This window comes from Plectropomus leopardus, chromosome 12, assembly GCF_026936395.1.
Source record: "Plectropomus leopardus strain MGB_pleo_1.0 chromosome 12, ASM2693639v1, whole genome shotgun sequence".
Taxonomy (NCBI): Eukaryota; Metazoa; Chordata; class Actinopteri; order Perciformes; family Serranidae; genus Plectropomus; species Plectropomus leopardus.
This window is the reverse complement of record NC_142187.1, coordinates 31,503,966-31,519,156: the sequence shown is the minus strand read 5'-3', so window position 1 is coordinate 31,519,156 and position 15,191 is coordinate 31,503,966. Positions and strand designations below refer to the sequence as shown.

Here is a 15,191-nt window from a genome sequence, read left to right as displayed (position 1 = left end):
TAGTCAATGACCAATAAAAGACGAAATTATCAAGAAATTAGTAAAAAGTATAAGAAAATTACCTTTAAATTAGTTTAAGTAAACAAATGAACAAAAAAAAAGTTAAACAAAAAAAAGAAATTGACCTAGAAAAAAATATGTAATTATGATTATTTCTTACCAAGTTGCTTATTGCCTTTCCCCCCAGTGTTTTTGAAAGAAATCCCACCAACATTGTAGAAACTACATATTGTCAAAAAGACAATCGACAGGCTAAAATTGAATAAGGAAATACATTTTAATTTAAAAAAAATACTCAATGGTAAGAAAATTAAAAATAACAACAAAAAAAAAAACATTAAAAACTTTAATTTGAAATACAGCCTCAGTACCCCGGAAGTGACGTCCTCAGGTTTCGGAAGTCACTAGGAGCCAAACTTCCAGAAGTCAGGTAAAAACCGATGTTTAGATCACTTTTAGTGTGTTTCTGGTCATATTTTGATAGATAAACGCTTGTCAGGTTTTTGTGGATGTTTTAACACGTTTAAACTGTTTACAGTTTGTGGTTACGTTTTGGTAAATCGAGTATTTCTCTTGATAATCGTTGGTTTCCTCCATCAGCAGCAGCAGGTTTGTGGTTGCTGTCATGGCTGCAGACTGGGCCGGGTTCGGTTATGCTGCTCTGGTGTCAGCAGGAGGAATCATCGGTTATGTGAAAGCAGGTAAGAGGCACACACACCGACATATTTTGTGTTCAGACACAAATACACAGTTGTGGATGAAGTGACGTTATTCAGATATTTAGGTAAAACCACTACTACCACTATTCATACATCAGAAGTAGTCCTGCATTAAAAACATGATTTAGTCAAAGTAAATGTAATCAGGAAATTGTAATCTGTAAATTAAAACCAGAAAAAATGGCTTTACTGACTCCTAAAATAGCAAGAAATTAGTAAAAAGTTCAAGAAAATTACCTGAAAACTAGTTTAAAAATCCCCGTAATAAAACACTAAATTAGAAAGTTATAAAAATGATGTGAAGAAGTGCTGAAAAATAATAATTTTGTAAAGTCATTTCGAATATGTATTTATGACAATGATAAATATAATTTTTCCCTAGCATTTCTTTCTTCCCTAGACATTTCCCCTAGTTTTTTTTTAAAAAAAGATAGACTTAAAAAAAGGAAAAACAAATAAGGAAATTACCTGAAAAAAAGGCTTAAAAATGAGGAAAAAACTGTAACATAATTTTAAATGTGTAATTTGATAATTGTAAATGTAGTTTTTCCCATGCCTTTTTCCTAGATATTTCCTAGCTTTTTTTTTTTTTTAAAAAAAAAAAAAAAAAAAATTTAAGATAAAATTAAGATAAAATATTCTAAATGACAAAATTTCTTGCAATTTGTGAAACATTTCTTACCAAGCTGTTCATTACCTTTTCTCCCATGTTTTTGACCGAAATTGCACCGATTTACGGCGGGGTTCAAAGGTTTAAATACTTGAAAAAGGCGACTCAAAGCAACACATGAAAAATGATTCTGCTTCAGGTTTCAAAGGGTTAAAGCTCTACGGTGGAGGATTTAGTGGCACCCTGAGGTGAGGTTGCAGAGCTGCAGCTCCTCTAATGGCTCCAAAACAGAAAGTCCCCACAGACTCCTGCATTAAAATGTCCAACTTTACAGAAGAAATAAACATGTTTACAGTCGTGTACAAAAAGAGTTTTGGTCTTTAAAGCTAATTTCAACATTCATGACGACTTCACTGGGTGTGAATTTTTATATAACTATAAACCATTAACATTTTATTTAGGCTTTAAGTTACACACTTTTAACAGTGGGGCCACTCGAGTGACATGCTGTTTGCCAAAAGTGTTATGGGCTTCTCAGGGTATAAATCGACACCCTTAAATATGTGTAACTTTACTTCTTAATAAGATATAAACAGATGAGTTAAATAAAAATTCACTCTCCGTACAGTTGTCATGAGTATTGAAATTAGCTAAAGAGACCAAAACTGATGTACTAGACATGTTTATTTATGCTTTATTTATGCTTTTCAGAGGTTTCCGCTTGTTGCAATTATAAAAACGGCAAAAACATCTTAACACCAAAACGTAAATGGCCTTATCTAGATCCAGTGTTTGGTTTGTCCATTCTGGGCTACTGTAGAAACAACATGGCGGACATTGTGGGTGAGGACCCTCTCTGTATGTAGATATAAACGAGTCATTCTAACGTAACGAAAACACGACAGTTTTTAGTTTCAAGAGATTATTAACTAATGAAAACATAGCTTTGAATATTATATACTAAAGATGCACCCTGTCCCCGGTGTGACTGTTACTCTTTGATATTTTATATTTCCACATCATTATATCATTATTACTCATGCACCTGCCTGTTGTCTCCACAGGCAGCGTCACCTCTCTGGCTGCTGGGCTCCTGTTCGGCCTGCTGGCTGCAGTCGGTGCTTATCGAGCATCTCAAAATCCAAAGAATGTCTGGCTTTCACTCGGTGAGCAAGTTTAGTCTGTTAAACTGTGACGCGCCAAATTTAGCTTTCACAAACACACGACGATAACTTTTTTCTCTGCAGGCACCTCGGCGACTCTGGCTGTGGTGATGGGACTGAGATTTCTCAACTCGTGGAAGTTCATGCCAGCTGGTTTAATGACTTTAGCAAGGTAACACCAGTCATTTTCTTTTTCGATGTTACTTTCCCTCCGATTCTTGGACCTGAAAATTATGAGCTTCAGTCACATATTTTCATGCATTCTGGTGAATTTTAAGCACCGATTTTTGCTTTTTCTGCATTGATTTATGGTGTAAATGTCTAATTTTCTCAGAACAAAAGTCCTCTCCTACGTTCATGTTTTTATTTGAGCGGGGAAAAATGATGTCTGGGATAATAATAAACAACATTCTGCACCACATAGACGGATTTGGACCTTTGCTTTTATAAACATGAGACAAACACAAATTTAGACATTTACTTTATTCTGATATAAATGTTTCTTTTCAGTGGACTGATGCTGGTGAAGATCATCACTGGAATGCTAAAGAAAACACATAAAACTTGAAAATATCGAAATTTACATTTCTGTCTACATATTTTTTTACCAAAAAAAAAAAAATCTAATTTGTGCTTTCACATTTACAAACATTCCCTCTGTGCAGTTTTCTATCACAGTCTGTATAAAAAATGTAATATAAAATATTTTTTAGAGGAAATAGTACAAGAAAAATATAGAGTTGGGTAATATTTTTAGTTTGTAAATGTATCTGCTGCTGTAAAATAATAAAGTCACCCTCTTTGATATAAAAAATAATTTATTTTCTACTTCATTATTTTTTAAAAATCTGACTGTAAAAGTTATGGGAGACTTGCTCATCACTGAACTATATTTAAAACTGTGGCAAATGTCACAACAGATTAGCAGGAAACACTTGAAATTTGTATTTCCTTGCAAAAGTGCAGTGGGAACTTTTCCCATGAGTCACTGGTGCAGCAGAGTTCACTGCTGCGCTACTGGTGGCCTCCATATTTGGCGGTCCAGTCGATGCGTCCGTGCACCGGCGGGACGTTTGCGCTCCTGGGAAACGTGTTCCTCCCTGCAGGATTCAGAGCTCTGCTCCTCCAGCCTTCGTGTTCTGGGAAATCATCGTGAGAGAGAAGAAAGTGTGTTTAGTCTGAAAGTGACGTCACGCCGCATTTTTTGGTGCTCATAGTGCTGATTTTTTTTTTTTTTTTTACCTTCATGTGAGAGCGGTAGTTTATGTGCGGAGGTCTTGCTCTTGGAAGATTTGATTTTAGATTCAACTCTGAGATCAACTGGATTCACAAAAAGAAAGCGGGTACAATTTCAGGTTGAAAGACACGATGCTGAAGTGCGCAAATTTGAGATCCCTTTGTTAATTTCTACAGATTTTTTAAAAATGTTCAGTAACTTTTTTTCAGTGAAGTTATTCCTTAAATCTCTGTTCTGACAGAAGTAGAAATGTAGTTTGGTCCCAGGAAGAGACAGGTGCATACAGGGGAAAGGGATTATCATTATTATTATTATTATTATTATTATTATTATTATTATTATAATTATCATTGCAATTTCTGTTAGTATCAGTATTTTATTTTATTTCAACTTTTTTTTTTCTCTCTTTTTTTAATTGAAATGACTGATTGCGGATTTTCATTTCTCAATTTACTTTTAAAATTATTTTTATGTATATTTTATAGTTTCCACATACTTGTGTAGATGTAAGGCGGGATGTACGTTAAGTTTGTATTAAATATATCGGTATTGGTAGTATGTTGGTATGAAACTTTATGTTGTCTTTCATGTTTAAAAAAAGAAAGATGTGTATGAGACCATAAAAGGTTTGATGGATATTTCTTTGGTTGTCTTGATAAAAAGAAAATTAAAAAAAAAAAAAAGAAAGACATGGTTAGTGTGCTAGTTAAATAAATAAATGAATTAATAAATTAATAAATAATACTAATAATAATGATAATACTAATAATAATAACAATAAAAGATCCTTCATCAGTGACTTTTATCTCTAATGAAATATTGACTCTTTTCTAACACCAGGGGGCATTTTTGCTAAAATAATATGGAGGAGAAAATAACAGAAGTGTATTCATGAACTACCGGACTGAAAACACAAAGAGTTAAGTTTCCCTTGGTCTGATTGATACGAAGCAACACTGAACGCAGCCGATATTCTGTCTGAGAAAATCACACATTTCTCACCTGCAGAGGTGATCGGTGCCAGGATAATCCTCTGTCTGCCTGCTCCTGTTTCAGTCCTCTTGTTTGTGTTGCTGCTCAGGAAAGAGTCTGAAAAGGACGACGAAGAATGAGACGTAACAACTCTGATGTCGTTACTTTAAGGGGGTTTTATTTGCTTAAAATGTCAACAATGTTAATGATCTCCGAACAATAGCAAAATAGAAACATGACCATAAAACCAGCTGTGATTCTGTTAGCTGCTCTCAGATTTGAGAGGTACCTTTGTACGGATCCAGATCCTCCAGAGTCTTTTCTTTTAGAAGCTGCTTATCTGTACGATTAAAGGGAATAGTGTCTAAAACCACAACACAGAAAAGATGAGGTTAAAAAAAAAAACACTAGAAAAGAAGAAATCTCAAGTTTTCCCAGTCAGTGTCTTAGATGGATGTGCGGTATAGTTTGCTCATCATCACGTGTCCTCTGGTCTTTCTTACCTTTATTTAACTCCAGCATCTTTCCGCGGGTCAAACACGAGTCGCCCCACAGGTTTCTGCTGACCAGCTGGCGTCCCACCGAGACGTTGTTTTTGGGATTTGTGCCTGAAAAGGAAAAACTCAGAGTGAGCTCACTGTAAATCAACAGTTCGCTCAGATCTGATGATGGGTTTCGTCTGATTGATTTTTGTTTTATATCATTGTTTATTGGCAGAGATGCCACTTTTTAATCCAATGTCAATGTATAATTAATTTAAATAATTTCTCAATTTTTCTTGTAATTCTTGTGTTCCAACTGGTTTGTAGTTTTAGTATTTTGCTTATATTTTTTTTTCGTAATGTGAAACTTGGAGCCTTTTTCCCCGTGTGTGTATATACTTGCAGATATATTGTCTTTTCTTTTTAATATTCTATTTTTTCTGTTTATTTTTTTAAATTCAAGTTCTTATTGGAGGCTAATTAGTACACATCATACAGCACAGCATAGTGACATTTTGACGTTTTACTTTTGGACAACAAAATTCAAGAGAGATAAATCAGAATAAAATAATACAAAGTCTATGTTGCAAAATCATTCATGCAAACAATTTTTTGCTGCAAACACTTGAAAGCACATCTGGCTTTTGTGCATTTCTTATGCTGCTGTGATGTCCATATCAAATAACTTAAACTAAACTATACTGTACTATTAGTCAATTAGACACAAAGTTGCCCTTTGAGAAACATAAAGTGTCGTAAAGAAACGTAAACTTGACACTCTTTGTGAGGCGGAGGAAACGGTTCATGTGGTTTTTGTGATTCAGGTCATTGTTTCTCACCGGGCAGATATCTGGACTGGCGGAGGTAGTGCTGCTTGGCAGACGTGGCGGTGGAGTCGTTTCGGTTCAGCCCGCTGCTCCCCGGCACCTTCGTGTTGATCTTTGACTCCGGAAATCTAGACAAACAAATTTCACTATATTTTTCTTTTTTCAAAACTGAGATAAAAACAAATCATTGACATGCGAGTGAAAAGGTCTCACCGACAGCTGGGCCCGTCCCTGTCCTTCAGAGAGCTGATGGTGGGTTTTTTGGAGATTGAGACTCCAGCGTCTGTGTCCTCACCGTCGTCCCAGCTGTCCACAGACTTGAAGGACGTCTGGCCCCATCGTCGCCGTCCTGTCCTCACTCTGGTTATGCTGTTCTCTGCTCCTGCTGCTCTTGTCGGCTTTAAAATGATCAAAGAAAGTAGAAAAAGAGTTTTGTAAGTCCCCAGGAGGCCCGACTCGGACATGAAGAAGCAGAGTGGCACTTACAGCCTGCCAGCTGGTGGGTTTACTGGTTTTCACCAGGCTGAGAGGTTCCTGCTGCCCCTCATGCTTTGTGTTTGGCTCAGTGTTGTCCAGAGGTAGAAGTATCTGCTGAAGAGGCTGCTGGAGAGACTGGCTGCAGGTCTGCGTCCTACTGGATTCACTGGTCTCTAGGTCCGTCTTACAGAGGGACAGAGGCTTTGTTTCTGCAGCCGCCTCGGACAGCTTCGCCTGAGCCTTCAGAGGAGCACCGAGCGTCTGGCCGACATGGAAATATGGATACCGTAGAGCCTGAAACACAAAACAAACGTAAAATATCTTCAGTTACTTCTATTTATAGGGTCAAAAAGTATAAAATTGTCAAAAATGAATGGATCAATAATTTGTGTATGTGCCCCATGAGACCCCATCTGTTCCAAAATGTATTGAGCTCTTCGATAGGCCTGAGCCCATACACTCATCCATCAAGTTTCATGAATATTGGGCCGGTAATTTTTACGTAATCCTGCTGTCAACGGACAAATCGAACCAAAAATGTAATGATGGAGGTAGATATTTGGAGCACTGGAAACTTTTTTGTAATTTTCAAGCTTCAGGTGTAGTTTAAATGTTTTTGATAATGATGTGTCTGAGGTTAGTAGACATGCGTCGCCTCAGTGGTTCACTCAGACTTCAAATTTGGTGTTTACGGTAACAGCCGAGGTAAGCTGATTGATTCCCTCATGGGCCTCCAGCGCTGAAAATAGCTGCACTCAAGGTGCTCAGGAGAAAAACACTCACCTGAGGACTCGTGTTACTCTGCAAACATTAGTCAGTTTTCTTCCCGGTAATCTTTGTTTGTTCCAGCTGTTCTATGCTCAAACTGAGTGGGTTTTCAAATGTACCTGAGCAGCACTTGGTCTCTTCTCAGGGTCCCACTGCAGCATGTCTTTCATCAGCGTGATCGCCTCATTGCTGGCGTTGGGGATCAGCGACCTGAGGCTGGTGGGGACGCACTTTGGGAAGCGGAAGTTCATGGAGGTGGCCAGGTTGTAGCCCTCAGGCCAGTCAGACTGATGGAGAGACACAACAGCAAAACAACAAATGAGTCTCATAAAGAAATGTGATTAAATCGTTTGATGTTCACCATGATTCAAGGATTCATCCAGGACGACGGCAGAGACGCAACACGTGACACATTGTGGTGATGGTTTACCTTCTTCAGCGTTCCCAGCACCTGACAGATCTTGAAGATCTCGTCCACCTCGCTGTTTCCAGGGAACAGAGGTCTGAGTGTGTACAGCTCCGCCATGATGCATCCAACTGCCCAAATGTCGATGGGTGAGCTGTATGAGTTAGATTTCAGCAGAACTTCTGGGGCTCGGTACCTGTAACGAAATGTATGGAGCATTTAACTCTACTCTGACTTAAAGTCCTCTATTTTTTCACAATATTCTATTTTCACTCATGCCCTACTGGAGTACTATTTGTTGTTCAGTTAAAAAAATCTACAGCAGGGGCTGGCTCAATTTGCGGCAGCGGCACCTAACTGTGGCACCTCGTGTGGCACCCCCAGATGCCGCAGCTAGGTGCCGCTAGCAGTCGCAGCAGTCGCAGCAGATGCCACTGGTTGCCGAGACGTGCCGGGAGGTGCCAGTGCTTGTGCCGCGGTTTGGCGGTTTTTAATATAGCCTACTCACAAAATTAATATATTACAAGGTGACAAAATTATCTGCAGCAGCGGAAAAATCCGCCGAAAAGGGGACAAAATCTATTTATTTTATCTCAAGTACACTATAGAAAACATGTAATTTTGCAGAACTTTCCTGTATTTTTTTAAAATTGATTTTTTTTTATTTTGAAATGTGAAATATCAATTTTCTATTTACAAAAATAGATTGTCAATTTACATATCAGATCTAAAAATGTGCAAAATTATTTCTAAGAAAATTTACAATGTTCACACAAAAAACTATTTTGTTTAAATTCAATTGAAAATTTATCATAATTCCACATTTTTTCAAATTTAATAGATAAAAATGTAAATGACAAAAATAGACTTTGAAATTACATTTCTGACATAATATGACAAAAAAACAACTTAAAAAAAAAACTTTTTAAAGTTTACAATTTGAGTCACTTAAATGCATCACCTGACTTGGCATCTCAGGATCCTCTCATTGAAGGCAGGTGTGCTGAATTAGTCGAGCAGGGCAAAAACACCAAGAGGATACAGTCTTGAACTGCCGTGTGTTTGGTTAAATCTTAGTTTTATTGTTTGATTAATTCATTTAATTTATCTGAATGTTTTTTGTAGACGCCTGTTTATTTTTGGTAATGTTGTTTTAGGGTTTTTGACTTTGTTTCAAGTCAAACGGTCAGTCAAAACAGTTCTGCTTTACCCAGCAACTCTCCATACATCCTGCAAATCAGTCATCTCCGAAATCATCCGAAGCTCCCTGGATCATCAAACACACAGTGAGTACAAAACATGACCAGCTGATCTGTTTGCCAGAGGTACTAAACTTGCTTTGCCCAAGGGCCACTTGTAAAATGACAATCACAGCAGCCCAAAATATGTACAGTGTATGCAGGGGGTGTTTTTAGGAATTTAGGGCACTCAGGGATCCTCTCCTGGCACTATTTCTTTTAACCCTTAGGGGCTGTTTGACACATTTTACACACTTTTCTTTCTTAATTTTTTGAGCATTTTGGCTGTGTTCATGTATATGGCATTCATTTATGCAAGACTGTGTATTTTTGTTTAATCTTGGAATTTCCAGTTCAGCTCCTACAATGAGTTTGAAATACACTGTTCAACTAAATTGTTACATTCATACTGTTAAGTGCAAAAAAGCGCCACTGAAACTATGGATGCATGGCAATTATCGCCCGATAATGGGACTTATGACAACATACCGATATTGATATTGGGATTTGTATTGATATGTTTAAATGTATTTTTTTCTGTTTTTTTCACCTTTTTTTCCCTTGACATTTTTTTTGTAGCTTTTAAAAAAAATATTTTTTTGAATCTGCTTATTTCTTGCAATTTGTGAAACATTTCTTTTCAAGTTGCTCATTACTTTTTCCCCCATATTTTTGAAAGTCACACCAAATTGTTCAGAGGTTTAAATACTTGTGAAAGGCACCTGGAAACTGCTTAAGAAAACTGATGTTTCTCCAGCTTTTAAAGGGTTAAGGGGCGAGAGGGGCCTCTGAGAGCTTCCAAAAGTTTGTTTTTTTTAATACGAAATTCAGTCTGCCAACCGATTTTTTAAAGCCAATTTTAAGTTAGTTATGGCACTGATTACTTAAAAACAAACAGAAAAACTTTTCATTTAAGGCATTTTCAAAGCTTTTCCCTCCCATTGTGACTTCAGGTAATTAGTTCCACTTTTTGCACAGATCAAAAACTTCCATCCCAGCTCATTATGTAGATCATCGACAGAATGACTTAAGTTCAGTCTCACCATCTTGTGGACACGTAATCAGTGTACGGTGGCTGCGAGCGGATTTCTCTGGCGAGTCCAAAATCAGCAATCTTAACCAGCTCTGGGCCCATGCAGAGCAGGTTCTCCGGCTTCATATCGCGATGAAAATACCCTGAAAAACACGAGACAGTCAAATAAACCTGAGCTGATGCTGATATTTCCCTAAACTTAATAGTTATTATTTCTACTACCATCACAGCCACTACCACTTTTCTACTACTAATGATATGACTTTCTATTGATGCACATCACAATTTGATCCATTTTTTTTTTTAGGTCTGAAGGTTAAAGGCATAATTCTGATTTTTATGAAGTGGGATTGTTTGGGGTCCTTAACTATAGTCTGTGTATTATAAACAGTAGTTGTCAGTCGGTATGTCCACAATGAACACAAACTAACTAACTGATCAAAGCAACAACAAACCATCAGCTTCTGTGTTCAGCGAGCTAAAATGACTGTTTTTATCAGTGGAGTCTGGTGGCTTTGACGAGAGCGTAGACGGGACACTGAAGTCATTGTTGGCTCACCTGTTGAAACGGGCCGTCTGATGGGAGGTGAAAACAATAAAACATCCACCCAAACTGACATTGACATCGTGCCTTTTTTTAGCATATTTTTGGACAACTCGAGTAAGCAGCCCTGTTTAAAAAATTTGTGAGGAAAGTATTTAAAAAGTTATATTACTTTGAAATAATAAAATAGGTAAGTTAATACATATTCAGGGTAACTTGTAAGTAAAAAAGTAACTTTCCCAACACTGACTGTATGTGATACACTGTCTTTGAATAGGTACACCTACAAACCCACCTCAAAAAATCCAAACTATCCCTTTAAGAAAGTGGAGAGGAAAAGCGAAAGACAGGAGGAGTCTCTTACCGTGCTTGTGCACAAATGCTAAGCCAGACAAAACCTGGAACAGAATGTTCCTTATCTCATTTTCAGAAAACATCTTATCTTCCCTGTCGGCGGCAAAAGTGGTAAAAGACAAAAGAAAGAAAGAAGAGATAAAGAAAAGAAAAACTATGCAAACAATCATGCCTTATTGAAGTGGGAATGACACCAGCACCCACGAGCACTAAAAACAGTGCGGAGAAAAACTTGTTCAGTTCAGCTTCAGTACCACTCACACCTCCTTCTCACAGGAGGAGTGAATCATTTTTGGCTGGAGAAAATCCTGCGAAGCCTGATGTCGTATCAACCGTCCAGCACTCGTGTACGTTTCGGTTTTAGATTTCTGTTTATTCAGTTAATACCAGGATGGTGCAGACAACTTGATAAGACATCGTTTTATAAGAAAGAAAAGACAGAAGTTTTTATAAAGCAAGGCCTTGCTGAAAGTCACCTACCATGTTTATGAATAAAGGACACTCCCTGTAATATCTGAAATGTCATGTTTCTGACGACTGACTCAGGGAACAACTTGTTTCTGCAAAGACCAACACAAGATGACTCAAGCTGACCCAAATAATTCTCAAATTCACAATACAAAAAACCCCACTGCTGTATTAAATCACAAAAATAACAGCTGGTGAAAGGCTGTGTGATGAGTTCTTACCTTTCTTTCATCAGCTGATAGAGGTTTTCCTTCATGTACTCAAAGACAAAGTAGAGGTAGTCATTTTCTCTGATGACCTCCCTCAGTTTCACCACGTTGGCGTGGTTCAGCTTCTTCAGTGACTGACAACACAAAGTATTTAAGAGACACATACAATAAAGTCATTAAGAATCAGCTTATTATGTAATAAGTTACCTCAAATGCCTCAACACAGAGTCTGAAATTAGCTTTTTTACTCAGCTCCAAAGGGCTGGTGTTAAAAAAACAACATTACGTGCCAAAAATAAAACACCACAGCAAATGAGGAAGACGTTAGCTTCAAAATGTTCTGTCATTTTAAATTGTGCATGATAAATTCAGATCTTTGTCCACTGCATAAGTAAGTGAGAACGTTTACCTGAGATGTGTGTAAAAACACACTCACAATGTCAAACATCTCCTTAAACCTTATTAACACCTGGATTGACATCACTTCTCTTGTGTTGTGTTCAGACACCTTTCACCAGCATTTAAACGTCTGAAAACTGAGAAAATTGGCTCGATTTTATACAAAAACATAGAAAAAAAACACATAATGAGCAACTTGGCAAGAAATGTCTAACAAAGTGCAAAAAATTAGTAAAATGATATATTGTACTGTATATTCTCTTAGTTCTATATTTAAAATAATGTTACAGAAAAAATATTTTTTAAAAAAAATTTAGCACTTTTTTCTTGAAGTCTTTTCTTGTTTTTTGTTTTCTTTGCTTATTTTCTTGCAACTTTATACAAATTTTGCTGAATTTTTGCCTATTTTTCTGTTAAGTTGCTTGTTGCCTTCTTCCCATGTTTTTGATTGAAATCTAATAAATGTGCTCAGGGTTCAAAGGGTCAATATGTTAATACACCTGTTATTTATATGGTAAAAACAGCATTGGTTGGGCTTTTAAATATGAATTACGGCACACAAATATAATAAGTTGGTCAAATACAGTACATTAGAAATAATTTGCTGTCTTCACAGCTTTACTTGATTATTTTAATATCTGAATGCAGAAAAAAAGCTGGATTATACATGCGAGAGGTGAATCTGACTGTAGAAATGCTTCACAAACAGCCTGTCACACAAGCGGCCCATCCTTAAATATGTGTAACTTTGTAAACCAGTGAGTTATTAAAAAAATCACCACCCGTATAGTGGTTATGAATGTGGAAATTAGCTATTGAGATCAAGACTGTTTTTGTTGTTATTTTTCATATAAGGCTGTAAACATGTTTATGTCTGCAGTGAAGTTGGGCTTCTTAACATGGGGCCCCATTGGGACTGACTCTGTTTTGGAGCCAGCCTCAAGTGGCCATTAGAGGAAATGCAGTTTTTGGCACTTCTGGATTGGTTTCATTTTTCTGCCTCGCAGATTGCTGCTTGGTGTCAGTTAGTGGAGATTTCTTGTTTTCTCACCTTCACCTCTCTTAGATTCAAGCACTCATCCCAAGAATAAAACTTCCTCTTCATCCTGTTAAGAAGAAAAAAAGTTTTGCCAGATATGACCATATGCATAATAAATGTAATAGAAAGTAATTGTAAGTGCCCAGAATTTATATAATACAAAGCCCTCTGACTGTGGTTTACTGCTGTTTTTATTATTATGTCGTACTTTTTTTATCGTTCAATTTTTTATTCATTTTAACAACATTTAAATATGCTGACTTTTAGACTTTATACAAAAATACAAATTATATTGATATTAAAAGATTCACAGTCAGAAAAAGGGGTTAAAAAAAGCTAAGATAATTGAACCAAATTAGACAAACAAATAAAAACAGAATAAGCAGGTCCAACTTAACAGACAGCCAAACAGAACCCACCCCGGCACCGCGATCCCCCTTCAAAGTACATAAACACACATACGCATACATAAAACAGTATTGTGTAGTACTTTGAATTTCCACTCAGTATACGTGTGTAAGAAGCTAGTATATCATACTTTCAGAGCTTTTTTTCTCCAAAAAAGTTCTGCATCACTATTGTGCCCATAAAAACCTAATTCTGGGCTACACTTCTAGATTTAAATGTACTTTTTTGAAATGATGAGCATGTGTAACCTCTTTTAACCCTCTGTTTTCCCATACTCCAGGGGCCACACTATGCGGTGTACTTTCACTCCTTTCACTGTCATCAGTAGTATCGGCTTGCACTATAACCTTACATTTACAAACAGCGCCTGGCGGAGCCTCGTGAAACATTCATTATTAATTTCTTGCCAAAGATCTTAAGCAGCTCCTCATTATAAGGAAATAAGTTATGAAAGTGCAACTGCATGTGGTGAAAATACAAATAATAATAACGATAAAAAAGACAAGAAATCTGCATTTTTTTTAAATCTTCAAATTATCCTTGTAATTCCAGGAAAATTTGTATGATATAATGTCAACATATGATGCACAAAAAGGTAAAACTTGACTCAAACATTTTCTTTTTTTATGTGTAACATGTCTGAGTCTTTAGCACCTTGCAGCAGCCACTCAGGTTTTAATCAGCTTAATGCCTCGAGACAAAACAATCCCTGGCATGTTTACTGGAGCCACACTCACCTCTTTATGGCCACCAGCTCCCCAGTGTCGTTGCTCTTTCCCAGTACCACGCTTCCATACGTGCCGTCCCCCAGCTGCCTCAGCGTGGTGTAGCGGTTCATGGTCCACAGAGAGCCCTGCCTCTCCTTCACAGAGGAGCCTTGACAGTCCCACACAGTCCAACAGTTGGTCATTGGAAGCACACTTACTCAAAGGCTTTCACTCTAGAAACACAGAGATAAAACATGAGCGCTCATCCTTTACCTTTCTCGCTGCAGGTTGGTGATGGAGGCAGGTTGGAGGTTTACCTGGCGAGGGAGAGTGGAAAAGTGACGCTGCCCGTTGCTCTGTGTCTCATCTATCCCGAGCTAAGCCTTGGCGGCGGACAGAAGAAGAGCGATCCCCTACGAAGGGGAAGTGGATTAAAGTTGACATGTGATTAGTTGACATGTGCCAGAAAACAGGCTTGCAGGAGAACCTGGAGACGCGTGAAAGTAGGACACATGGTGAGACATACTGTAAGCTGTGATGATTGTTGTGATCTTGCAAACCAATACTGCGTTCATGAGACTGATCCAGAAACAGAGGGCTTTTTTAAAACTTCTGTTCATTTTTTCAAAATACACATGCAGAATCACCTTCTGAACAAATATGCATACATTCTTATGTGCAAAGATCATGTACACATACTGTAAAATTTCAAATAAAAGCCTAGTCCCAGTTAAACACCCAGTCCCTTTTACTGGCCCAGTGTGGTGACACATTTTGGCAAATAAAGGCCTGTCTCGATTAGAGGCCCAGTCTGGTTGCTATGCAGTTTTTTGGGGTTTTTTTTTAGAAGTTTTTGGATGTATAAAAGTGGGTGTTGGCTACCTGTTGGAGATATCGCTGCTTGGATCACATTTACAGTATGTTTAAACTTTTGCTCATATGGACATGTTACTGAAACTGTGAGCACCAAAGAAGACGGTTTTAGCGGAATGGTAAACAAGAGAGATGCAACAAAGATATTAGTGCATGTAGAAGACTTAAAAAAAAGGGAAAAAAATTCCAGTGAACTATATTTATAATGATATATTTTAAAGTATTTTACAGAATTAATGTAATTTTTAGGCTTTTTTT

General features: G+C 37.3%; 2 protein-coding genes across 4 annotated transcripts; one reads left to right on the top strand and one right to left on the bottom strand.

Annotated features, from left to right (window-relative positions):
• Positions 1-372: 372 nt before the first annotated feature.
• LOC121951476 (transmembrane protein 14C-like) lies at positions 373-3,309 on the top strand. Its single transcript, XM_042497808.2, has 5 exons — positions 373-430; positions 601-701; positions 2,394-2,495; positions 2,577-2,664; positions 3,003-3,309. The coding sequence occupies exons 2-5, from the start codon at positions 626-628 to the stop codon at positions 3,058-3,060; spliced, it is 324 nt and encodes a 107-aa protein (XP_042353742.2). The 5' UTR covers positions 373-430; positions 601-625; the 3' UTR covers positions 3,061-3,309.
• Positions 3,310-3,347: 38 nt separating this feature from the next.
• LOC121951475 (serine/threonine-protein kinase MAK-like) lies at positions 3,348-14,496 on the bottom strand. Of its 3 annotated transcripts, none has more exons than XM_088085830.1 (16): positions 14,334-14,496; positions 14,091-14,229; positions 12,958-13,012; positions 11,520-11,641; positions 10,841-10,923; positions 9,943-10,075; positions 7,686-7,857; positions 7,375-7,542; positions 6,497-6,781; positions 6,224-6,408; positions 6,023-6,138; positions 5,205-5,309; positions 4,991-5,065; positions 4,732-4,818; positions 3,735-3,812; positions 3,348-3,631 (listed from the first exon to the last, which is right to left on the bottom strand). In XM_088085830.1, exons 2-16 carry the CDS (start codon positions 14,189-14,191, stop codon positions 3,507-3,509), a joined length of 1,890 nt encoding a protein of 629 aa, XP_087941956.1. In that variant the 5' UTR covers positions 14,192-14,229; positions 14,334-14,496; the 3' UTR covers positions 3,348-3,506. The 3 variants fall into 3 exon arrangements, with proteins under 3 accessions (XP_087941956.1, XP_042353740.2, XP_087941955.1); XM_042497806.2 differs by having other exon boundaries at positions 14,091-14,293; positions 14,378-14,475; XM_088085829.1 differs by having other exon boundaries at positions 4,991-5,041; positions 14,091-14,293; positions 14,378-14,475.
• Positions 14,497-15,191: the final 695 nt, after the last annotated feature.